This window comes from Colossoma macropomum, unplaced genomic scaffold (assembly GCF_904425465.1).
Source record: "Colossoma macropomum unplaced genomic scaffold, Colossoma_macropomum, whole genome shotgun sequence".
Taxonomy (NCBI): domain Eukaryota; kingdom Metazoa; phylum Chordata; class Actinopteri; order Characiformes; family Serrasalmidae; genus Colossoma; species Colossoma macropomum.
Genome location: NW_023494797.1, coordinates 15,495,513 through 15,522,802, shown reverse-complemented (window position 1 = coordinate 15,522,802; position 27,290 = coordinate 15,495,513). Strand labels below are relative to the sequence as shown.

Sequence of the window (27,290 nt, the reverse complement as noted above, 5' to 3'; positions counted from 1 at the left end):
TTTTTCAGGAGATTTGAGATAACCCACTTGCACAAGGCAGGAGAAAGTAAAAAGAAAATAAATGAAAAACAAGGAGTGTCCAAAGATGGAGTTCAAAAAAGGATAAAAAGCTTCAGAGAGAATGAGACTCCTAACAACCACGTGGAAGAGCTGACAGGCCACCAAACTGTCTCCATCCAATAAACAGCACTTAAAGCTTTCATCTTTGAGAGAGAGGAGAAAATCAAGCTGCTTCAGATCTGAAAACATCCACAGGTGTTTCTGTCCATCCTTCCACTGTGAGAAGACGACTCAGTGCTATGGGTCTGAAGGATGTGTAGTTGTTCAAGAAGAACCTCACTGAGAAAAGGAGACGGACACATCAAACAAAGAAGCTGAACGATGGACTGACCACCCCAGAGTCCAGACCTCAACACCACTGAACGTGTTTGAGGTTATTTGGATTGTGATGCAACTAAAGTGTAGAAAAACGTCCAGATTAATAATAAAAAAAACAAAAAAACACAAAACTAAAAAATAAGTGTCACAAAAAGGATAGAAGCTGTAATTAAAGTAAAGAGTGGACACACTAAATACTACAGAGCCCTGATGATGACATCCTGTGTGAATAAAAATAATGTGGCCACGCCTTATTAATGCGTGGGAGCAAGGTCCTAATGCGTGGTCATGACTTAGTATGCCGTGGGAACGAGATCACAGCTTACTAAGTTGTGGCCACGCATTATTTTCATTTATGCAAGATGTCACCAGCGGGTCTCTGTAAAATACTGAAAAACTGATTATTTTTAGTTGAGGCTTCAACTAAACTAAATGCATTTGATGGTTTTCTAAGGTGTTCTACAGGAAACTAGTGGTCTGTTTTAGAAACCATTAAGCCAATTCCCATTAAAAAGCTAAAGGTTTTAATCCTTTTTCAGCAGGTTTAGATCTGTACTGTTTCTGTTCAGCAGGGGGAGTGGTCAGTACTGTATGATCATAACTATGAGAAAATAAATGAAACTATATACAAGTACGCAGTATTTCTAAAGCTGCAGTGTGGCATTTTAACCACCAGGGGTCGACAAAGCCCTAAAGACTGCCATTGTGAATTTTCACCAGGAGCAATCATTTTACTTCAGCATGTCTCTTGGATTCTTGGTCATCTTAAATGCGTGCTGCGCAGCGTTGACCACCTTGAATGTGCTTTGCTGGCCAGTTCTCCGCCCACTGACCTGCTTTTTCAGTGTATTAACTGCAGTTTTAATGCACTATTCAACAAACATTCAACCCATATAAGGACAACTAGGAGTAAATATGGACACGGACAACCTCTCCGTGGTTTTGCATGGGAAAGGCGATCTGAGGCTGGTATGACGGTCTAAATCATCTTGCAGCTGTAGTGAACTGAAGTAGATGACCTGTAGCTGAAGTTTCACTGCTTCAGTCAGCAGCGCTGCAGGTTTCACTGTAAAGGTTCAGAAGTTTGTAAACACCTCCTTATCCAGAGTTTCTTCTGAAATGAACAGTGTTTCTTCTGAAATGAACAGGTTTTGCTCTTCTGGGAAGATTTACACTAGATGTTGGAACATTGCTGTGAGGATTTAATTGCATTCAGCATTAGTTAGGTCAGCTTCTGATTTTGGATCATTACAGTCTCAAAAAGGGTTGGCTGAAATGCCCCATTAAAGAAGCTGAGTGGGCATTCGGTCCAGTCAAGCACTTTGGCTTTGCCAGTTTACTACTGTCATTTGTGCATTTGCAGGAACAGCGTCCGGTACCAGAGCCTGGACCAAATGGTATGGACAGTCATGCAGTATATCATTTCCCTGTGAATGTAATGTTAGCTGTGCTGAGTCCTATGTTGTTTATTTCCTGCAGAAGTTCTCCTCCAGATGCACTCAGTGGGAATCTGCGGTTCTGATGTGCACTTCTGGCAAAATGGGGGGATTGGGGACTCAGTCGTGAAGAAGCCGATGGTCTTGGGCCACGAGGCCGCTGGGCGTGTGCTCAGAGTGGGCACCGGGGTGACCCATCTTAAACCAGGCCAGTGACCCCACAGTCTGCTGCAACAAACAGAGCCACGTTTTGGTAGAAATGTATAAAAGAACACAGCTTTTTTTTTTTGTTTGTTTGTTTTTTTGACTTTGTCCTCTTGCTTTGTCACCCACAGGAGACCGGGTGGCCATTGAACCAGCAGTGCCCTCTGAAATGGATGAGTTTGTCAAATCTGGCCATTACCACCTGTCACCCAACATATTCTTCTATGGAAGACCACCTGATGATGGGACCATTTGTAGATACTACAAACACAGCGCCAGCTTCTGCTACAAGTCAGTTTTTTAGCAGTCATAGCACAACGTCATGATGTATAATCTGTGTTGCAAAAGCTGTGCTACAGCAGAGAAAGGTGAGAGCTCTGTAGCTGTGTCCTCTGAAGGCTAAGCAAAACAGAACTGTCTTCCTTCCTGCTTTGTCACGCCATCAGAAAGGAGTCAGCGCAAAATATTTGACAGAGAAATTGATGATGTGAATGTTAGTAAGCTGGCAAGGAAAACCTTGATTTGATTGATGTAATGTGGCGAGTAAAACATGAATTTGCTTGTGTTAGAAATTCGGCAAGAAGAGTCAGGAGACTGGAGCTTAGGCGTTGACTGGAGTTTATTTCCACATACAGAGTATGGGTACAGCGTGGTCGATCAGCAGTCAGTCAGCATTATCAGGAGTCTAGTCTTATTCACGTGCATGCAGACAATCATGCAGGGGCACAACTTGGTTATCAGTGTGTCACCAGTCTGGTCTGGTCACCAGTCTAGTCTAGTCCAGTCTGCAGTCCAGTCTAACAAGAATATTTTAGAAGAACCTTATAAACTAAGGAGGGGGACGGAAGAACAAAAGGACTTTGAGGAGGGGTAAGGAGGGGTTGTAGACGGGGGATATGAATAGAGATGTAGGGGGTAGAGATAAGGGGGGGTTGATGGTATAACCTTAAGGTCGTGAGACAAAGGGTCATTTAAATACAAACGAAGAAGTGATCGGGCAAGGTGAGAGTGCGACCAGTTTCACCTTTCTGACATTTGCTCCCTACAATGAAAATGGTTTAGACCTTAAGAAGATGACATATATTGAGAATATTTTCTCTCACTTGAGATGAAATACCATCAGTTCACTAAAAGCTGGGGCATTTCACACCCTGCATTACCCATTTACAATTTACAACCTGTTACAAAATACTTTATATCATCGCAATCCAAAAAAAAAGGATTACATTTTTTCAATTTTTTATTTTTCTGCCCATTTGAGCGCAGCAGCTGCACTTGTGTCAAATTTTCATGATTAATGGACCAATAGAAATAGTACATAATCAATTGTGAAAAATCTCATTACACTGACTTACAATAAACATTCAGAACATTTTTTGCATCATCAACATCTTCACCTATAACCGTTTTCTGGACAGTGATGATAATTTACTGTACATTTTACTGGCCTGTTTAAACAGCGTGTAGCAGTTGGTTTCATCTACCAGTGTTTTCTTCGAATCAGACGTGCGCAAATGATTAAGGGCAACACAAGACCAAGAAGGATACTGCGTCCTTGAAAATTGCAGACTGCTTTTCTCAGTTGTTTTTGCAGAATCCTTTTGATTAGAACAGACTTCGATGACAAAGCGGCCTAGAACACAAAAAGTGGCATCTTGTCAAATAAAATTCTTAAATACAGTGACTAAATCTAATATTTCATCCTTTTGAGATTGTAGCAAGTTTAAAGTAAGATTATTTAACTTATTTCTAGACATTTTGAACTTGTTTTAAGTAATTTTATTAAGTAAAATGACCTTTTTATCTTTTATTTTGCTTGTTTTAAAAAATGTGCTTGAAACCAGTACAATTTCTGCCAATATAGTGAGATTTTTTCAATAAAATGACCTAAAACAAGTGTCTAAAAACAAATGAAATAATCTCAATTTAAGCTTGCATAAATTTCAACAGGAGAAATATTAGATTTATTGACTATATTTAAGATAATTATACTTGACAAGATGCCACTTTTTGCAGTGAAATGCATCCCACCTGAACCACAGCCCAGCTTTTGGAACACAGCTATAGTGTGGGAGCCTTTACAGGATTGCAGGACTGTTTAGGCTAATTTGGGACACATTTTGAAAGACTAAAGGGCCTGTTTGGCAATGGGTCAGGTGTTCACATCAGACATTAAGTGTCCTGGTGAAAGAAAGAAGGATATTGGTGTTAGCATAAGGAGTGTAACAGCACTTTCCTGACACCAGCAGCAAACATTAGCACACCTTAATCTGTATCAGGTTTATTTCCATGATAAAGATATTACACAACAGCAATGTAAACAGTTACTTATTAAATGGGACTTTTATCCAAGAGTACTTTGAACTCTTTAACATTGAATATGAGTCAAGAAAACCTTATCACACCCATCACATTGATACATGTGGCATCACATTTGTCAACTGTATTTGTGGTTACTTTCAAATTTTCCAATCACAAAGACTGGGATAGACTGGGCATGCCTTACATCACTGACCCTCCTGCGGTTATCATTATTTCAAATCCAGACTCCCTGATAATGTGACATATGAGGAAGGTGCGCTCATTGAGCCGTTGTCTGTGGGGATCCACGCCTGCAGGAGAGCTGGCGTCACCCTGGGCAGCTCGGTGCTCATCTGTGGAGCAGGTCAGCACCTTCTGATGACCCTTAAGTTTTTCTAATAACATAACTGTGTATGGAGTTGAGTAGCGCTGCCTAATTTAAACTCTTGAATTGTATTTGATTAAATGCTTCTACACAAGTCTACCAAGGTGCCATTGTTTCTTGACAGGACCGATTGGGCTGGTAACTCTAATAGTAGCTAAAGCCATGGGTGCATCTCAAGTGATAATAAGTGGTAAGTCACAAATTGTTCCTGCTTATGTTTAAAGTTCTGAAGACAAATACAGCTTACCTGCACACATGAACTGTAAATTGGGAGGAATGGCCTTTAAATATACCGAGTTAACTGTAGTGCTTCATATAATGCACCTCAAAGCTCTGATAGCTTCTCATTACAAGGACAAATGAATGTAAATTTGGATATTGCTCAAAAATAAAAATAAAATATGCCAACCTGGAACCTAAAGTGTTTCAAAGTTGAATAGCAGTCATCTATTTAATGCCAAAGTGTCCATTCCTGGTCCTGAAGATCTACCGCCCTTCAGAGTCCAGCTCTAACCCTGTTCTAACATACCTGATCCGGATAATAAAGGCGTTCAGGCACATCTGAATGTTAACAGTCAGGTGTGTTGGATCCGAACTCTCCTCGGTTTTAGATCTCCAGGTCCAGGATTTAGCAGCCCTGACTTAATTGAGCACAGTGTTGGTTCAGGCAGGCCATGAAGTCCAGCTTAGGCCACAGTCTCAAATCACCAGCATTTATATGTAGCAGGCTCATTTGATTGCCTGCTACACATACCATTGGCTAAATTTGTCAGGGCTTTTACTTAAGCTGCTCTAGCCTGCCCGTTTTTGGCTCTTCCTCTGTAGCCCACTTTGCAACCTCTTGCTGACCAGTGGTTTGCCTGGTATAGTCATTTTGGGGGTCTTTCTGATGCCTCAGGCTTTTCATGTGTGCACATGGAAAGGCAGGGAGGTCCTGGAAAAGGGCCATAATGACAAATATAGGTTACTGCAAATGGAAACAAAATATTTTCTTTGAATAAGTGTTTCTAAATGAAATGCATTTTTGTGCCCTGAGATCTTTCTGCTGAGAGACTGGCTAAAGCTAAGGACCTAGGAGCTGACTTCCTTCTTCCTGTGAAGAGAGAGGATGCTCCACAGGAAATAGCCAGACGTGTGGAGGGCATGCTGAGTGGAATGCCTCACATCAGCATAGAGTGCACCGGCGTAGAGAGCGGCATTCAGACAGCCATCTATGTGAGTCTGTATATTTAGAATCAAATGAATTCTTTCAGTGCATTTCCAGACACTGATCTCTACTTCACTTATATATTTCATTTCTGAAGTGAAAAGAAGTAAACACAACCTCTGCAGCAAACAAGTTAGCACAGTTACTTTATATTTGATAAATTGTATGTTTATATTTGATAAACTGTATATTTGGTTAGGCAGGGTTAAGGATTGTTCTTAGGCATTCTCAGCTGATGAGCGTAATAAGTTTTTCTCATACTCCTCAAACCTTGTGCTAACACGCAACAACTATGGGCTCCTTTAAACAGCTGGCTGAGGATCTGAAAACGATAATTGATGTTTACAAAGCAGGAGAAGGCTATAAAAAGATAGAAAAGAGTGCTTCCAGCTGTCAGTGTTCACTGTCTAAAATGTCATGTCAGAAATGGCAGTTAAGGGGAACTGTTGAAGGCAAGATCTGGAAGACCAAGAGCTGCTTGTATGCTGGCCAGAAAGGCAAAGCAAAACACCCATATGACAGCAAAGGACCTGCAAGAAGGTTTATCTGACACATGAGTGGTGGTGCACCATTCTACTGTGCAGTGTTGCTTGCACAAGTGTGATCTGCATGGAAGAGTCATCAGAAAGAACTGAGTGTGTACTATCCTTAGGCTACTCGCTCTGGGGGAGTAGTGGTGTTGGTGGGGCTTGGTGAAAAGATGACCACCGTGCCTCTCCTCAATGCAGCTGTCAGAGAAGTTGACATCAAAGGCGTGTGTCGTTACTGTAACACGTAAGTCTACAGTACACCATGTTCATGTAAGCAAAACATTTTAGCGTCACGTTTTAGAAGAACCTCACTTATTCGCAAGGAATACTTCCCTCCAAATTGCTAACCTGCCTATCACTGAATAAAATCTAGTGTTGACTGGTTACCATGATTGTCTGTGTATTACCTCTTTTGCATAACTTAGCCAAACAGCTTTCACTACTAGCGATGGTAGCACTGCTAATAATGATATAATTCTGTATAGAATATTAAATGAAGGTATGTAGGGGAAATACAATGTATAGGTATATTCAGTATTCACTTCTTGCTTTGTGTCCAGGTGGCCTTTGGCGATTGCCATGGTTGCTTCTAAGCAGGTCGACGTGAAGCCCCTGGTCACCCACCGCTTTCCACTGGGGCAGGCTGTCCAGGCCTTTGAGACGACACGTCAGAGACTTGGTGTCAAAGTCATGCTGAAATGCGACAAAAACGACCAGAACCCATAAGACCCAGAACCCCTCACTGACCACAGTCATTTATTAATGCTATGGCCCCCGCTACTCTGCCCAGTATGGTCATTCTTAGAAATAATCTTCTGTAATTAGTCATGGCAGTTTGCAGCTTTGAATGCAATGAAAAGATTATATGCTTTTGTAATGGCCACCTCTCACACTTACCAAAGTATTAAAAGAGCACTTTATTTTAGAAATGTGTCACAACATAACTGTGACCAGGTTTATATGGCAATCACTCTGTCAGAATGTTAGAGTGTCAGTTGTCTATTAACGTTTGTACTGTGAGCGTGCCCCCTCTACAGGTTAAGATGACCTTTAAAGAGAGCAGGCCTCTCTGTGGGGTGTGGGCAGCTGAAAAGGTGCTACACGGTCTTTTGTCCACACATGCTGGCATATAGACCAAGCTGCTTTATTGTATTTGCTGGATAATTAGATTTCAGCCTTTTCCATCTTTTGGTTTTTGTCCATTAGATGTTCTAATCGTGATTTATTTTTCCTCATTCTGATTCTGATTTTTTGACCAATGACTTTTCTTTTTTGACCCTTATCTGACCGTATACAACCCAGTCTGAAGAAGCATTTCATCATGCAAAGAACTTTAAGCATGCATGGTTCTATAAATAACCATTGTCTTTACTAAAGAACCCCTGAAGAACCATCTTTTTTCCCCCTTATATCTGATGTTGGGCTAAGTGAATACATAAAACACACTAGTACATTTCCAGTACTTTCCTGTAGCCCAGGTCACAATATAAACAACATTATTTGTTCTTTAAATAAATAGAAATTAAAATAAATAGAAATTACAAATAGAAAATACAAATTATAAGTATTAGAATCGTATAAGAAAATGACACAGATCAAATTAAAAGATAAACACCACTGTATTTTACTATAATTTACTATAAGGGTGTTTGTAGAAGGTCAGTATCTGCAGATCACGTGCTGGAACATAAACAGACAGAAACTCTGTGATGTAAGTAGGTTAACATAAATTCTTACAAAGATAAACAAAGTCATTCAGAGTGGTTTGGTGTGAAATACTCCGTTTTACAGATTCTGAGTCAGACGTGTTCACAGTGGTGGTGATGGGAACCAGACGTCTGAAGAGTTTAATGCTTTTAAAAGCTCCCTCACAGAAAGGTATTACACTAAATAGTTAGGAATACACTATCTGATGCATGATACGTTGTTTTATGGTAGTTTTAAGATAAGCTTTTGGCTCAAAAGATATTTTTTAAAAATACATTTATGGCACACAGGGACATGCAGGGGGCAAAGAGGCTTATTTTTTTTCATTTGTACCACTATTTTATCACTGTAAATAATACATGTAGATCATTTTGGATAGTAAATAAAATGGCTATATAGCCCATTTCCTGTCACCACCACTGTAAAGTGGTCTGATTCTCTAAGTCTCTACACTGCGCCATTTTACTGTAAAACACTCTGAATGACTTAATGACACGCTCAGTGACTGAATTAAGCAGACATTTATGAATATATGCTAAAAATGCCACTTAAAATTAATTTTAAGTCACTGTACAAGAGAAAAAAAGTATCTATTGTTACCAAAACCATAAACCCAGGTAGTTTATCATGTCTGTTTTGCTCCTGGAAAAGAACCCATTTTGCACATTAGGTTTCAAACTGTGGATTTAATGTTAAAACTGATATTACACAAGCTGCAGTGTGTTACTTTAACCACCAGGGGCCGACAGGGGCTAATGAATGATCACACAATTTTAGGCCTACAGCTTCTGCTCAGTTCTGTAAAAGAATTAAACTTCCACAACTGAATTCTCCACTTATTGTTGCTATTTTAATGATCGGAATGCTGCCATGGTTGGAAGATGCTGGCACCGGTGTGGATCCAAGCTTCCGGATCATACGAATAACGGACCCAGTCACCAAGTGCATACAGCTGCTCCAAAGGCCAAGAATCAAAAGCACAAAGTGAGCCCAGCAAGGGGTTATGTTACACTTTATTGTTTTTTGGGATTGTCACAATGACATTGTAGGCTGCATGCAGACAGGTAATTATCTGTGATTTTGTTGGCTTTTCTCGTTTCACCTTTTATTACATTTTCAAAAGCTTTCTTACTCAGCGGTAAGGCTTTTGGTCACAGTGTGAACATATTTTCCACAAGCCCGACACAAAGGTGTTAGAGCCAGTGGCTTTCTACATGGGCACAATACTAAACAAGGTTCGCATTTATGTACAGACATTCTAATACTGCGCAAGGTAATGGACACACTATTAACAACACATTTACATTCACAAATGACTCGAGTTTCCGTCAAGCACGCACAAAAATGGACGTAGCACACATAAAAAATAAGTGGTAACATTTTACTGTAGGAGAGTGTTCCTAACGGTACATTACACCTGCATAAGCCCTTCATGACAACTGGCACAGACACATATAAACATGTTTAAAGGCTTATTCCAATAGGCATCATTTAGCGTACAGGTTCCATATGCCCGCTTTTTGAGACATATTGAGGTCAAATAGTTACATCCACCTTTCCTGGACTGGGGCCTTGCCATGGCAGAGGGGCTTTTGTGGTCTAGCAATCGTCAGAGCCAAGTCGTCTGGAGCAGTATGCTCCTGGTACGGTCTCCCAAGGCGAACAGGTCTGGAGTGAAGACCCAGACTAACTTGATCCAAAATCCTCCATGACTAAGAGATTGTGCACCCTGCCCGAGAGAGGCTTACTGGGACCTACTCCTGGAGCCAGGGGGTAGTGATCCTCAGCGAGTGCCTGGTGGCCGGACAGCCCATGTAACCCAGCCAGGCTCAGCCTGAAAAGGCAACGTGGGGGGGCCATGTTGGGCCCTCCACCCGCAAGGTCCAGCATGGGGGGGACTGGTACAGTGCCGTATAGGCGGTGGGAGATGGCAGGGAGGTCCTAGGCAGCATGGACCCCTGCGGCAGAAAATGACTCGTGGTATGTGGAAATGTAACCTCACTGGAAGAGAAGGAGCCGGAGCTTGTGTGGGAGGTTGAGAGGGTTGTCTGGGATTCTCTGCTCTTCCAACTGCTACCAATCTGGATTAAGCAGTTAAAGACGATGATAATGAAGAGTTACGTCCAGACAACTAGGTCAGAGTATCTCAAACAGCAAGGCTTGTGGGGATCCTCCCGGTCAGCAATGGTAAGTTCCTGCTGACAGTCGTCCGAGGGGAGACACCCAAGGCTCACTGATGTCACACCTAGTCCGAACCAATGGAAGGGCTACTGTGGCAAAAGTCAGGGAAATTTTTAATGATTGTTACTGGAGGAAAGTGGCACAACACATTGCATCGCACCCTCCTGCGTATGGGGCCGATGGCAGGCCAGTCAAGAGTGCCCATGGAAACCCCTGTCCACCATCAAAAGCACCTACAAAGGGCATGTGACCATCAGAACTACATCTTGGAGACAGAAGAAGGTCGCCTGGACCAATAACTCTGGTTTACTTCTACACCACATGGACAGCCGAGTACATGTGCACTGTTTAACTGGGGAAGTGATGGCCCCAGGGATGCACTGTGGGAAGTAGACAAGCCAATGGAGGGAGTGTGATGCTCTGGGGCCTGGGTCCAGGCATTTATGTGGACGTCAGTGTGACACATGCCACCTACCTAAAGATGGTTGCGGGCCAGGTACACCCCTTCATGGCAGTGGTGTTCCCCTATAACAGTGGCCTCTTTCAGCAAGATCATGCTCCCTGCCACTGCATACATTGTTCAGGAATGGTTTTAGGAACATGACAAAGAGTTCAAGGTGTTGCTCTGGCCTTTAAATACCCCAGATCTCAGCCTGATCCAGCATCTGTGGGATCTGCTGGAACAAGACGTTCGATCCATATCCATCTCAGATCTGCAGCTCCACCTCACAACTTAGAGGTTCTGCTGCTCAGTGGGTTGGAGCTGTTTTGGTGGCATGCAGAGGACCAACAGCATATTTGGCAGGCGATCATAATGTTTTGACTCATTGGTGTACACTAAGCTACAAAGTCAGTTGTTATGCTGTCATTTCACCCAAAAACATGTCACCTGACGTAGGTATGTCAACTTGACAAAAGCAACCTTTATGACAGGTAATACAACACACCTTTATAAATGTTAATGTAGATTTATGTCAGTTGTCATGATGAGCTTAGATGTCATGTAGCCTTATGAACACTGACCTACAGGAAAGGTTTACCAACTAAAATCTCAAATGTCATACCACATGTATGCCTTCAAAATAAAAGTCATCATTTACAGTATGTTACTGGTTAGGCTTAATTGATTATTACGGTGTGGAAGGATAAACCAGCTAGTGTTTTACATGTGGTCCATTACAAAAGATTTGCACACTCCCATGTTAAAAAACCGTAGTCTTAAAATTATTCCCTTGATTTAATGCCCACTAAATGAAGACGACTCCATATTCCGATGATAAATCAGGATACAAAAAAAACATTCCCTTCAAATGCTTGTGGCTTCGTATGTACATCAGTTCGAAAACCTGTCATTCTTCCAAATTCAGAATGTGCTGAATTTGGACTATAACATTATCATGAAGACATATTGGAGGGGTATATTCTGGCGAGGATGTAGAAAATCTGTTTTGTTGTTATATTCCTTATATTGAAGCAATCACTGTCTCACAATGTCATTCATTATTTGCTTATTGAGATTAGTGTATCAGTAGTTTTAGGCCTCCTGCTGGGTATTGGGTGTAGGAGGCCTATTCTCAGCTGAATTCAAGTAAAGGCTTCCAAGTTTACTTCCTGCTAAACTGAAGACTGAAAAGCATGAGACATTCATCTCAGTAAGAACGTTCCTTCTCACAGCTGTTGCTACACTATCTCAAGTATTAAGAGTATGTACAGATGGTAAAGTATAGCCCTCGATATGTTCAGTGAAGTAAAATCAACATTCACTGCACGGAAAGCTTAAGTTGTTCCGACTTAGAAGAGTTGTGCAGATGCATTTTTTTTCGAGTAGTTTCAGCTCCATGATAATTAAACTCAACTCTTTTAGCAGTGTAAGCTAAGTAGTAAAGCAAAGGTTAAACTGAAAAAAAGTAGTCAAGACAAGTTTGTGTGAAGTTTGTGTCTTTAGTCAAAAAGATTTTGTGTGCCATAGACTTCCATTACTTTTGAGCCATATTAGCTCCATAGCACTATTCCTTTAAAGGTCATACAGTATGTAGGTCATAATGTTTTACATTAGTATTGTTGGTTTTGGTGTATAGCTTATAAAACTACTTTAAAGGGCCCATGGAAAGCCAGTTTTATTTATTTATTTATTTATTTTTAATTAAGTAGTACATAAACACACTTCAACTTTCAAAAATGTACCAGTCCACACACTTTATGTATGGAAGCTAAAGAGTCCATTTTGAATTTAAGTTTTTGTGATGTCACAAAAATCAATGCATTTACATATATCCACCTATTCGGCCTACAGCAGTGCTTTTTTGCAAACTGCTTTTTTGAATGTGGCACAATATAGGGCAGCCAATCAGATCAGTGATTGAGATAATTTACATATATCAGTCTTAAAGGCACAGTGACAAAAGCAGCCTGAAACTGAGGTTGGAAAATAGTCATGTGAAAATGAATTAGAACTATTTTTGCTACATAAAACCCCACAAAAAATGTTATAAGCGGCAAAAATTTAAATCCAAGAAAAATGTAAGATAAGGGACTTAGACGAGCCCTCAAATTCAGCTTAGTAGAGTCTCCTGAGAATAAACCAATTACAGTTGAATTTGCTGTTAGCACAGGAGGCCACACTGTTAAAAGAGTTAGAAATGTATGTATTAAAAAAAAAAAAAGCTGTGCAGCTTTTTTTCTCTTTTTCAGTGGAACAACTTTTCTTTCCAGTTCTCATACAGCCTCCAGTCTTGCTATTTTTGGGCATTACATGGGTGGACTTCTCACCCTGGCTTTTCAATTCCTATCTTGTGACAGAATGAGTAAATATATACAGCACAAACATTCCAACAAAGTCCACACACAGGAGCAAGACACATACATTATCATTAATACAAAATAAATAAAAGAATGAGGGAAGCTGAAACAAATATACAGAAGCTCCCCTTTCTTATTTGCATATAGGAAAAAAAAACAAAAAAACAAAAAACACACACACAATGCATTGGCTCAATCTTTCACCATTTGACCAAACTCCCACTGCATGTACGCATAGCACAAACAAAATCCACAGGCTCATGAGAAAAAGGGTGTAAAATAAGATGTTAGGAGAAAATGAGTGGCAAGTTACTTTCTGTGAAGCAAAAGAAGAGCGAGGAGGATTCTGGCGTATGACAAAAAGACAGATATCCTTAGACAGAGATGCGTCTTCCAAAAGTCTTTAGTAAGCGCTGGCTCCTCACCAGTCACAGAGACTTTTTTCAGTCATATATACATAGGAGTCTCCTGTCCAGTTAGGAGCCTAAACATGGCTGCCGGCATGGTCTTCATATGGATCTGTTTAAAGGAGAGAGATGGAACAAATGTTTAATAATAATGTAGCCAAAGTTCAAGCAATAACATCATTCTGGAAACTGTATTTTTACTCATCCTGTGACAAAACAGACATTACAATTGAAAAGCCAGAGTCGGACTTTATAATAGTTAAAGGGCCCATATCATGGAAAACTGAATTTGGCTCACTTTATTGAAATAAGAGTTTGATGTAGTATGTAAACACTGTTAAAGCTGGAAAAGCACTGGAAAAGCATACCATTCACTCCCCAGTCCATACAATCAATACACAGAAACTAAGCCGCAAAGCAATTTTGAATTCATTGTTTTTTGTGGTGCACATTTACATATATCCACCTAATTCTGCCTACAGCAGTCAATCCTTGCCCATTCATGCTGAGTGTTTCAGCTTGGACTGCTTTTTGAATATAGTTACAGACAGAGCAGCCACTCAGAACAGAGGCAGTTTACATATTACATATATATCGTTGCTGTCCAAAGAAAAACAAGTATCTCCAAAATAGTTACTTTACAGGAGAAGGCAAAAACAAACATTCTTAACTTTTAATCCAAGTTAATGCAAAGAGGTTTAATTTCAAGTAATTCTGGAGCATTTCTGCCGGTCCATTCATCATGAAATCTTTACGCAATATAACGGACAGTTGCCGTGTTTAAATGTATATTGTTGTTGATTCTAAGGGATAAATAGAGGTTGGAAAATGGTCATATAAAAATAATTACATCTGTTCTGTTTACATCTGTTACATGAAATAACTTTCTAAATGGACCTTGGAGGGAGAAAATAAAATGCAAAATCAATATTAAGCAAAATTTAGTTGCAAATCTGAGGATTTAACATGTGTGGTCAATTTAACATGGGTGAGCAATATGATAATAACAACATTATCACAATAAATTATGTATATCAGGGAGAAGATTATGTATATTGCAGGTATAATTATGTATATTGTGGGTATCAGTTCTTCCACAACACTGTTTAACTGCAAGATGCTCACATATGCTCTAGCTGGCATAGAGTTGGCGGAAGATTGAGAGTTTGAATTCTAACAAGGCAGAAAGTCTAAGAGAGCATAACAGCTCGCGGTTTCTGACAATATTTTTAAACGAGGCACTACTTATCTAACCTCAGAAATACTGTGATATGCATCATGTGTCATGAAAGTATCGTAATATTGTATTTTTGCCATTTTGCCCACACCTTGTGGTCAGACAGACAAAACTCTGTGAGCTGGGTTCCTTCCAGGCCACAGCTCTGCAGAGACTTCCTTCTTCTAACAGTCTGAGTTTAACCCATTAAGGCCTTGCTGATAAGCTGAGGTAAACTAGTTGAATCAAGTGTGTTTACTTGGGCAGAACATTAAAGTCTGCAGTTCTCTGGCCCACCACACGTCTGACACTTCCGCCTCAAGGTCTCACCTCGCCCACGGAGTTGGACAGGGCCTGTACGATCTTTTCGTGGGCTGTAGCCACCACGCTTTGGCCATTTATCTCGATGATGCGGTGGCCGACCCGCACACCTCCTCGCTCGGCTATTCCCCCGCGCATCAGACTGCAGATCTGTAAAGATAAACAGAGCGAGTTCAGCACTGAACTGATAGTACGTGCAAATGAAGGGGTCAGCTGCTTCTAGCCCAATGGTTCCCAAGCCTACACTGTTAGAAATAAAAAAAAGGTACATTTTTCATTCATAAAAGGTACAAAAATGTAAATGTACTCTTAAAAGATACAACAGTGGTTGTACCTTAAATACGTTTTCCCAGGTGAAAAGTACGTATTTGCATCTTTTCATACCCTAATGTTTTAAAACACAGCAAAAAAATAAAAAGCCTGGAGACGAGACGGGGTGTGTGGAGTCAATACAACTTAGAAAATATAATTTCAGTGGATTATGGTTCAGTTATGTTCCCTGACTGAAGGTACTGAGATGTACCCTTGATGGTACCACCCCAGTGACAAGAGGGAGACTGCCCCAATGACAGTTTAGTACCTTTATTTCTATGAGTGTAGTCTTGATAGAGAAGTTGGGCTGAGACTGCTTATCAATTTATGGCTAACAGCTGTGAAATCAATAAGATAAATTAATCATTTTTTTCCATTTTGTATGCATGAGTGAATGTCACACTGGCATTTAATGTTTGTTTATCGTATAGTATTTTCATACCAAGTAGATTTTAATGCACTGAAACCTTCACCTCAAGTCCAATGCGGTTTTTTAATTTAACACAGAGGACACAGGAGAAGGTGAAGAAACGGATCCACTGAGTAGTAACAGCCACAAAGTTATCATTTTTTAGCCAGTGCAAGGAGTTCAACCGTCATATGACTGTGTGTTTGTGTGGGTGGTGACTCTCTGATTCAGCTTGAGGCTAAGAACTCTAAAATGAGCGAACAAACTACAAGAGTAAACACGAGCTCTGATGTGAAAGGTGAAATTGTTTTTTGTATCTGTACTTGGATTTGGTGTGAAATGGTCTTTTGGCCTAGTTGCCTTCTCTGGCAAATGGAATCTGTACCAGATATACTGAGTATAACAATGATATCCACTTTGTTTTAAATAGTAAAAAAAAATAAAAAATAAAAAAATAAACCCCAAACCAATATTTATCGATAATTTTGTCCCAGTTAACTTGATTCAGCTGTACTTTGACATTTCATTTGAGCATATCTTTTGCATGGGCACTGCTTCTTAGCTTCAGTCATGTGACAGAGTCAATACAGCAGCCCTATTTATGAAGTATCAAACTGATATAGTAAAAAGGTGTTGAAGAACAATAACACTGCATTAAGGTTTCTCAACCATTTCAGAAACTGATTCCAGAACCTGTTTTTTTCCCCCCACTATGGAACTCCTCTATGTGCTGATTAGGAGTGAAAGGTTTTATGCTCGTTCTACTCACAATGCCATTCTGCACACTGAAGCCCAGCTGGTATTTGAGGTCAGGCCTCTTGATGAGGACTGTGGTCACAGGAGGGCAGCTCACTATGTTCAGCTTCACCTGCACCTGGTTCTTCAGGCCCTGAGGCATCAGAGAGGTTCAGAGAGCGCACAGATTAGCATCACGCCTACACAGCACTGTTTCACAGCTTGAATCCTTTTTTTTATTACACTGGTGTTCGCAGCACAGTCAGAAACTATATAAGCAAAAAGATCAACTATATGCTTCTCGGCTACTTTTGAGGAAAACTGTGCAAATTTGATTTGATTTTGACATTTAAACTGAAGGCAAACTGAGGGTGTATTATGCCAGTAAGTAATGAAAAATTCAGTGCCTTCAGAAAGCATGTAAGCAAGTCTGTTTGACATTACCTAACAACTGGACATGATTTACTGATGCACAAAATCTTCCATTACTTGTTAGTTACTTTAGCCTCAAAGCTCTAGTGCAAAATTAAAGAAGCAAACTTCAGACACCAAACATGTTTTGGCTGATCGACTACATTGAGTAAAACCACAGCCAGTTTACAGGAAGCCTGGCCACTTCTTATTTCTACCATTATATCAAAAATAGGACTGCGGATCGTTAGAGGGCGCTGCAAGCAAGTCCTCAATGAATGGGAATTGAATGGAGTTAAATGGCTAAAAACAAAAAAAAATCACTTTCTTTTATGTGGGAACTTGGAATTTTTGAAAGTAGAAGGATGTATCCCATTAAAAAAAAGAAAAACAATGAAAGCCAATCAGTATCTCTGTTTTTCTACAGCAACCAGGTTTTGGGCAGTAGGACACTAGCAGTACTGCACTGCAAAAAATGGTATCCTGTCAAGTGAAATGATCTTAAATCTAGTCAGTTTATCTAATATTTCCCATTTAGATATGGTTATGCACTTATAAGATTATCTGGCTTACTTCCAGATTTTTTACTTGTTTTAGGTCATTTTATGAAGTAAAATTATCTCACTGTACTGCTAGATAATTTTGCTGGTTTTAAGCACATTTCTTAAAACAAGCACACTTTTCTGCCAATATAGTGAGATAATTTTACTTGATAAAATTAGATTCAAGATTCAAGAGTTTTATTTACTTTGCTGTTCCTCCATTCACCAAATATAATCTTTGAGAAAATACACAAAGTAGAAATACACTAAAAACAAGAGTAAAACATAAAAAAACATTAACAAAAAAAAAAGTAAAAAAAGTCAAACCGTAAAAAACAAAATTACTTAAAACATAAAAAATGTCTAGCAATAAGTTAAATAATAAATAAAACCCATGAGACAGGGTGTTAAACAAATTTACTGATGTAATGGGATGTGAATTGTAACGTTGGGGATGAAGTGACCAAGAGCCAGGCTCAAACTGCCGATGTACTGATCAGCAGGCCGTGGAGTTACCACTGTGCCACTGAAAAGCACAGGCGACAGTGGGTAAAACACCTCAAGGAACGGGAGATAAAAAAGGCGGGAAAACAGCAAACAAAAGAAACGCTGAAGGCAGCTCAAACAAAGGCTGAACTAGAAACAAGAAATAAGAGATAATGAGAAAACAAAAGACACTTCCACTCTATTTATAATGGGAACGCAGACTTCATGCATTCCCATTATAAATGCGTTCATGCTTCATATGTTTGCTCTTAGAGCAAACACCTTTTGTATGGCTTGGAGCCGTTTGTAGCTCAAGCCTTCTTGTGTCTGAGGGCAGTTACTCACTCGTTTTTTCCCAGCCCTCTTTTCTTTTCTTTTTTTTTTTAATTTTATTTTTTCCTTTCCTTTTGTTTAAATACCCACCTGGGCTGTGTACCATACCAGTCACCCCTCTACAAAGGTGTGACAAAGGGTTGCTGTTTGCCACAACCTTAAGTAGAGGAGTCCACAGGTGTGTCTGGTTGGGCCTAATCAGCCCGAGGGCTTCTGGGAATTGGAGTTCCCTGAAGTTATGGCACTTCGCCGCCGTTGCCCTCTGCTGGCAGCCAGCGGCACAGACTGGGCACCTTGCCGCCATCGCCCTCTGCTGCGGCCGGCGGCACAGGCTGGAGCCTTACAAATTAAGCTTACAACAATCTCAACAGGAAAAATATAGTATACTATATTTAGGATAATTATAATTGGCAAGATACCATTTTTTGCAGTGTGTTGCTGAGTGTTGATTGGTTGGCAGGTTGATCAGCTCTTTGGCTGAGTAATAAAGCAGCTCACTGTTAGAAGGTCCTACAAACTGGAGTTCAAAGCACTTAAACATTTACAAGAAGTGCTAAAATATTTAATGCTGTTCTGCGTTGAGAAAACAGGTGCATTATTCTCTATAAAAATGATTAAGCACTTATTTACAATCTACAATTTTTCACAAAACATATTCATTTTGAAGTTACTTAAGAGCGCCCTCTAGTGTCTGACATACCCAGAAGACATTACTGAGCAGCAATTATCCTCACTAGAAATTCTCTGATAAAATTATTGCTCGTGGTAGCTTATAGACTACATTATTTATATACAGACTAAAAAGAGAATTAGACAAAACAACTGCAAAGCACTCTGTAGTGATGACCACATGACGCCTGTGCACCTTGATGATTCCCTGACAGGTGGCGAGTGGCAGTCCCACCAGGCTGGTGTTGTTGATGGACATAATCTGGTCACCGATGCTCAGCTTCCCTGAGCGGGCGGCCGGCCCTCCGTTCATCATGTTGGCCAGAATCACTGTGGGCAGGATGGAGCCCCAGCCCGACTCCACTATTACCACACCCAGAATCTCTCCCTTCTGCTTCTCCAAATGCAGCTGTGGAGGATGAAAGAAGGGGAGAGAGAGAGAAAGTCAATGATGTGACATGAATAATATAGCATTCCTATTCCTGTATAAGTGATATATGAAGAGCAGAAACACTGCATCACACAGGGATTGTTAACATTCAAAAAATATAAATATAACACTGTCTCCACAATTCTGTAGGCAGCTGAATGAATTCAGCTTCTTTAAGGTGCACCCATTACTGACAAAGCTGTTCAACTGCACGCACACAGCTTGTATAATCTCCAAAGACATGCACTGACCAATAGAATGGGACTCCTTAGAGCAGCCACACAAGTCTAAGGTCAATATGCCTGATGCCAAGCGTGGGCTAGAGGGGTATAAAGCCCCCCAGCACTGGTCTGTGGAGCAGTGGAACTGTGTTCTCTTGAGTGATGGAGCTCCAGTACCTTTGGGATGAGCTGGAGTGATCCAGAACTGACCATCCAACATCAGTACCTGACCTCACTCAATCAAAATCCTCACAGCAAATGTTCCAGTATCTAGAGTAAAGCCTTCCCACCTTGCCAATGTTAGTTTGATCATGCAAAAAAAAGAATGAACTCCTCTAACAGTGTGGCGGTTTACATGAAAACAAACAAAATATGGTTAATGCACTCTAAATTGAGGATTTTTTGCGAAAAAATACTGATAGTAGTGTAATAATTTCTCATAAGATTGAATGAGACTTTTATCAATGTTTTGTAAAGCTTGTCCAACCTGGCACCAGTCGCTACAAAAGAAAACTCATTTGTGGGTGGAGCGTGAATAGATCAATAGCTTCGGCCACAAAAGAAACAGCCAATAAAGCAAGCAATGACCTGGACTGGACTGAGCTGAATGTTGAGCAAGAGAGGCAGCCGCAGAGAAAGAAAGAGAGATTGCATGAAAATGGGCCAAGTCAATGTGTCTCTGCAGCAAGAAAGTAAATGAGTAATAAGCAGTGAAGTGCTGAGTGCCAGTAAGAGGATGCACTGAAGAGGGACAATGCGAGGCAATTAAGAAGCGCAATCAACTCCACCACATTACCCCAAACAACAGGACACAGCAGAGCACTGAATATCCAGCAGAAGCTGAACAGCACTGAGCATCTGCACACGGAGGCTGAAGGATCTGCTACAGCAGCCGTAATAACAGCACTGTGGAGCTGACTCAGGCCAAACGCACACTAGACTCTGATATTAGTCTCACTGCTTCACTGCACAACAAAAACACTGCAGGCGCCTTCTAATGTCCATACTTTCAGCACAGGAGGCAGAGGGCACGAGATTAAACTTTACTCTTTTTCAGAAAACGCTTCACTGCAGGTTCACTCTCTTATATTTGATGGACAGGCATGAAAGCAGCAAATAGCACTGCTGTCAAAAAAAGGTGAATGTCTGCTGAAAAGTGGCTACAATATTAAAATATTACTTATATGCTTTAAAGGATAAGCTAAAGGAATCTGAAAAACAACTGGCTGCCCTTAATTTCTTATTTTGATAGATAGTTAGATAAACTTTTTTTGCAAACATCCTCAATATTAGGTAGACCTAGCTCTTGTTAAGGGGTTCAGGGGATGAGATTATGGTTTACTTGGGTGAATTATAACTGATTTACACGTTCAGTTCTGTCATAGATATCTACATCATTCTAGTGCAACCTAGGTTTTGAGTTTCTATTATTATATGTAGGCTTATTTATTTAGGCAACCATGCTTGTCTCTATGTACACATCTGTCTTCTATCTATCTAGCTATCCTTCAAAAGTTTGGAAACACTGTTTCCATTAATATAAAACCATTTTTTTTGCAGGTAGATGTATAAAATGGCTCTATTTCGATTCTACAACTCTTCAAGTGTATATAGGTTTCAACTGATTACTAATTAATTACTAATTCTGGATATATATATCCAGTATGCCTTGTATTTGAATTTTACTTAAAGTAAAGGTTCTAAGACCCATGTGTCAAACACAAGGCCCGCAGGCCAGATCAGGCGCGCCACACAGTCCTATCCAGCCCGCAAAAATATTTTAATTGTCTTCGCATGTTTCACATTGTGCTGCACTACAGTCCCCAGCATGCACTGCAATGTAATGTGCTCCAACTCTCCTACTCCAACGACAGTCTACAAGGCAGAAGTTACACCTCAATTCTACACAATTCTGCACAATTCCACACCAGTCATATCACCAAATGCATTTCAGCGTCAGTTCAACCAATATAAACACTATAAACACTCAGCAGCTCAGAAATTGAGCCCAAGTCTTAATGAACTAGCAGCAAAGAAATGATGTTCAAGCAAGTAGGTAGGTTTAAAAGACTGAGTTCCTGGGGACGTTTACATTTTGAATATTTCAAGTGTCCATGTAATATTTTAAGGTCTACTACAAGTGTCTGTATTTTACTGCTGAGGTTTTTGCATATTTTGAATAAACAGGGGCCAGTACAGGTTACAGGCTATATTTATTAAAAATTATTATTTTTTTAATATGGCCGTTTTACTGGTTGAGTTTGACACCTCTGTTCTAAGAGGAGCCCTTCAAATGGCACAGAATATTTACGTTATATGAAGGTTCTTTAAATCTTTCAAAGGTTCTTCATACTGAAGTCTCTTTTTCAAATATGTCTCCTAAAGGGGAACAAAAAGTGGTTTTTCTAAGGAGCTGTAGGTGATTCCATAATAACGGAGAAAAAAAAAAAACTAAAAATCCCTGAAAACCCTTTTCCACCTTCTTTTTTATGCACGTAAAGTATCAAGAAATTCCTATAAGCAGATTTAAAGTATATTATTTGCCATTTAGTAAGTTCTTCCCATAAAGCTTGAAATATTCAATTGAAAATAGTGTATGTTATATAGCTTATAGTATTTCAATATACAAGGTGAGAATAACAATTATTATTGATATTTATGTATGATCTATTATTACTATCTATTTCCCTATTTTTCTCTTTTGTGCTTTGAGGGTATCCTGGTTTGTTGTGTTCTTTTCATATAAAAAAGCAAACAAAATATCTTTAAAAACAGAAATCATGCAAAAATCAGGCAGCCTTTAAAACTTTAAACCCTCCAACGGTACGTCATTGCTTTCTCTCTGATGCCATTGTCCTCTCCTTCACATTAATTCCACAGAGGCAGGAGGAGAGCTATTTTCAGCTATAGAGGCAGCAGAAGAGAACATAGGCAAACCCCAAAAGCAGTGAGGTAAAACTGCATCCAGCCACTGACCTCTTTGCAGTTTTCGGAGTTGGAGAAGTGAATGAGGTCGTCATTGTACATTTCCTGCGTGTTGATGATGTCGCTGTACTCTTTCTGGCTCAGGTCCTCCGGGTTGATGCCGTTGGCTCGGAGGAACTCCTGGTAGGCCACGCTGAAGGCCTGACCGATGGACTGGGCTATGAGCTGGGCCTGGACAGCCAGGAGAGGAGAAAGGAGAAACAAAACACAGCGTTTGAGCCAAGCGAGGGACAATAAGAGGCAATTAAGGAAAGCAACTGCCTTCACTACTTTACCCAAAACAATAGGACACAGCAGAGCACTGAACATAACAGAGAATCTGAACAGCACTGAATGTGTTGTGCTGCATGCTGAGGCTGAGAGATCTGCAATGGCAGCATTCTGTCGGGCTAAGCTCACTAGCCTCAGATATTAGTTTCACTGCTTCATTACACATCGGGAATGCTGCAGGCCACTTCTAATGTCCATGCTATAAGCACCTGGAATTAACAATTATCAGGCAAAACACTGTGTTCCTGTAGCGTAACAGCAGAGGAGACTGGATATATATGCAGGATAGTTTATTAACACCTTAAAAGACACTCTGGTTAAAAGGAAACCGTAACCACCGCTGCATTTGTCATAAACATGCCTACTTGCCTTCTATTGGTGTGATATTAGTCCCTACAGTAAGATTTTCAGATTTAAAGACAAGGAAAACCCTCTTCTGATCATGTATGTTGAAGGTGAGAGGAACTTTTGAAAGGGTGTGTATATATATATATATATTTATATTTATATATATAGCATTATACATAATTTATATATAATTATGCTGAATAAAGACCAAATCACTGTTTTCTTTACAATTTTGTTCAAGGACTGATATAAGAGCTACACTAATGCTAGCTTGGTTTTATTTGATAGAATACACTCTTTAAAAAGATGGTTCTTCAAGGGTTCTTCAGTAAAGAAAATGTATACAGAACCATGAACACTCAAAGAACCCTCTGAATTATTGAAGGGTTCTTTGCATTGTGAAAGGGTTATTCAGATTGATTAAGAATGTAGATGGTTCTACACATAAACTTGTTGAAAACGGTTCCATATGGCACCAAAAAGGGTTTTTCTATTGTGGCAATGTCAAGCTTCACTCTTAAAAAATATGGTCCTTAATTGTTCTTTGGTAAAGAAAAGAGTTCTATATAGAACCATGAACACTCAAAGAACCCTTTGCATCATTAAAGGGTTCTTTGCATTGTGAAAGGTTCAGATTGATAGAGAATGTGCTGTATAAGGTTCTATACAGAACCTTTTCGAAAAGGGTTCAGTCAACTAAAATGAGATAGAACCTTTTTCTGCTATTGGTACGATATGAGCTTGTAACAATAGAAAAACCCCTTTTGGTGCTATATAAAACCCTTTTCAGAAAGGTTCTATATAGAACCGTTTTCTTTACCGAAGAACTCTTGAAGAACCATCTCTTTTCAGAGTGTAGATCAGTGGCAAGGAGAGCAGTCAGGACTGGTTGACACCACAGGGATTCCTAATGGTTGTGTGATGTATCTGCATAATGCATGCTGGGTATTGTAGTGAGGAACAACTGATGAGCATAAAAATGATATAAAACCATCAATTGTGTCAAATCTATGAGGCTGATAGATATAATTCTGCACTATGCAGTATTACAGAACACAAGAAATAGCACAAACTCTAGGTTTAAGACAGAGCACCCCTTCAAATTCCTCATTACATACAAAGGCTTATTATTCAGTAATTACATGAAAAAACAATGCAAACCAAGCTATTCTTAGGTTAGAAGTGAAGACTAGCCTGGATCCACTGGAGTGTCCTGGTCATTTATATCACCCAATACTGACAGAGGCAAGCCTTACTGAAGCAGAGGTCCAGAAATATAGCAATGTTATGTCTTTACTTCTTATCATTTTCATTGTTCTCATTGTTCCCAGTGAGTAAGCATCTCTGCCTTTTCCACTGTTCACCTTCTTACACTTGTATGCAGCAGCTATGCCAGCCAAATATGAATCAGATACACATAATGCACTTCAATTCAATAGAAGACACTGTGTCACATCTCATTATAGTTGACTGAGTTTAGTTTGATGGCACTACTTGGGCCTTATTCTGCCCTGCACAAGTTTCATTGATTTTTACTTTTGAAAACAGATCGCTCTTGTACTGTTGCCTAAATAAAAGGCCAGCTATTTTCTTTGAAGACACAGCAACACAAAGACTTGTTGTGAAGTTTAAAACACAGTAAATCTTACTGTGCTGTCTGGCAGACTGGCTTTAAAAAAGAGTGAATCAATGAGAAATCCTCATTGAAGTCCTTTCAATGCTCATGCTCTCCAAAGGTGTGTGTAGCCTAAACTCAAGTAAAAGTTACGTTAAAAAAGTTAAAAGTACATTTCCCAAAAAAAACTTGAAGTAGGAGAACTAAAGTATCAGCAGTAGGTCTAAAAAGTACCCTAATACTTAGTAACTTATAGAACTGCACTAGAACTTCCTCATACATCCAGCATTTTTTCTTTTTTTTTTGAGGTTTTTCTAAAATGAAACAGGCCTCTGATGTAGAGGTCTGCACTAACATGGATTCCCGCCGGACCTGCAGGACCCACCACAATATCTTGCACTGTGGGACTAATTTTCATTGTTGCATGCGGGAGCGGGTGGGGAACCAGCCCACTGCAGGCAGGAGCAGGCCAAGAGAAATCTCTCAAAATGAATGAAAAGCCTAAATAAAGTAGAATGATCACTAAATCATATATATAAACAATAGAAAATGGTAACAGTAAAACATTTAAAATGAATGAAGGCATTCTAAAGAGCTGCGACGCAACCGATCATGTGTCACACTTCCCTTCGGCTCCCTGACATCATGTGAACAACACGCACATTCTCATAGCTTACAGAGATGGCCGATGGCCACAGCTGCCCAGCAAAACACCAAAAATAACCGCTCTGTGGTTTAATTCCTGCTTTATGTTTACTGGGAATAAATAGCATATGGTGAAACTACTTCACAGTGAGCCTGATGACGATGACCGCCATGTTATTTCAGCAGAGAATAACGTATTTGTGAATAGACTATGTCAGATATTGGACGTCAGCTCGCCTTGATGGAACTGTGCGGGTGGGAGCGGGACAAATGATTCCAATTTTCCGTGAGAGCAGGATAAAATCTTGCAGGAGCAGACAGGGTCGGGATTGCTGATCGGGACCCTCTAACGCTGCACTGTTAGTTTTCACTTTGGTAAAAATGAATGGCATCAAAAAACGCTGCTACTGCACCCTGTTGGTAAATTACATTTCCTAAACATGCAGTTTTCCTCCAAATGTCACCAGATCCTTCGAATTGTCATTCATTTGTCAAAATACAAATATGCTAACACTGCTAGACACTGAACTGACATCATAACACTGGAAACCAAAATGCCCCACCTTTTCAAACATTTCTGCATAATTCAGTTATTTTGATGTAAACACAGTCATTCAGTGTGGTCTGATGTGAAACGGTTCAATGTAGAGAAACTTTCTGACTCGGATTTCTTTACACTGGTGATGAAAAGAACCAGGGGTCAAGATCTTTACAATGCAAACATAACGTCATCTGAGTTTTTATATGTAGTGTTGATATAAAAGTGGGCAATATGGCATATTTTTTAGCTGTCGTGATAAACTATAAGCATTCCCGAGCATATTATGCATATCATCAGTACAGTGACCAACTACATGTTACAAAGAGGCCTGTTTCATTGAACTTTGTGCAGCACAATATGTGAAATGAAGAACAATAATAATTATTACATTAAATATTTTCGATAGCAGTTTTTAACTATAGATTACCAGTGCATTTTGTCTATGCTGAAATATGTGTGCTTGGTATCGTATATTATGAAAATGTCTTAGTATCATGATGTACTATTTTTTCCATATCGACCACCCTTGTGTTGTTTATGGTAAAATAGTGGGAAATCTGCAAAAATAAGCTTTCTTTGGGGACTACTTTGCCTTACAATGCACTGCATGTACCTCTCCACTATGAACGGATTTTAAAATTTTGTTTTAGGCCAAAATCTTAAAACAATGTCTCGTCCATCAGACAGTGTATTCATAACCATTTCATGGAATATCTTTCTGTGAGGGAGCTTTTGGAGGCATTAAACTCTTCAGACGTCTGGTTCCCATCACCACCACTGGGAACTATCCTGACTAGGTAAGTTTCTCTAGAGCGAAGCATTTTAAATCAAACCACACTGCATGACCTTTTTTCACATCGTAATGATTTTCTGAAAAAATGGTGGAATTCCCCTTTAATTTTTACACAGATTCAAGCAAGAGGCTGAGTCAGGATCTGCAGGGTAACGACTCACACTGTTTGGTTATTGATCACAGAGCAGACAGCTATACTGCGTCGCAGAGGCCTGGGGTACAGAGGAGTTTAAAAATAACCGTTCAAGTGTGGAAGTGCAGAGCTAAGACTAAATGACTCATTTAATACCACTCACTCACACACAATCACTTTCTTTCTTTCTTTTTCTCGCACTGGTCTGTTCAAGAGAGAGCTTAATTAGCCAGCATGAGTGAGTAACAGCTGCACTGCAGAGGACGAGATTGCAAAGGAGGAACAGCCTCATTACAGACTGGAGGCTTTCTGCGCCCAATATGACCTCAAAAAACCATCG

General features: G+C 39.9%; 2 protein-coding genes across 2 annotated transcripts in view; one reads left to right on the top strand and one right to left on the bottom strand.

Moving 5' to 3' along the window:
• Positions 1-812: 812 nt before the first annotated feature.
• Positions 813-7,947, top strand: LOC118817593 (sorbitol dehydrogenase-like). Its single transcript, XM_036584411.1, has 9 exons — positions 813-1,347; positions 1,742-1,775; positions 1,858-2,022; positions 2,150-2,309; positions 4,565-4,683; positions 4,829-4,894; positions 5,741-5,919; positions 6,564-6,685; positions 7,002-7,947. Exons 1-9 carry the CDS (start codon positions 1,294-1,296, stop codon positions 7,165-7,167), a joined length of 1,065 nt encoding a protein of 354 aa, XP_036440304.1. The 5' UTR covers positions 813-1,293; the 3' UTR covers positions 7,168-7,947.
• A 5,365-nt stretch (positions 7,948-13,312) lies between these two features.
• The window catches only part of apba2b (amyloid beta (A4) precursor protein-binding, family A, member 2b), a 179,701-nt gene continuing 165,723 nt past the window's right edge, over positions 13,313-27,290 (bottom strand). Inside the window, exons 10-14 of the mRNA XM_036584410.1 lie at positions 22,597-22,776; positions 19,166-19,378; positions 16,563-16,682; positions 15,082-15,222; positions 13,313-13,647 (exon numbers count right to left, since the gene is read on the bottom strand). Of these exons, the coding sequence (XP_036440303.1) occupies positions 13,576-13,647; positions 15,082-15,222; positions 16,563-16,682; positions 19,166-19,378; positions 22,597-22,776 (726 nt within the window). The 3' untranslated portion in view covers positions 13,313-13,575. The remainder of the gene's footprint in view (positions 13,648-15,081; positions 15,223-16,562; positions 16,683-19,165; positions 19,379-22,596; positions 22,777-27,290) is intronic.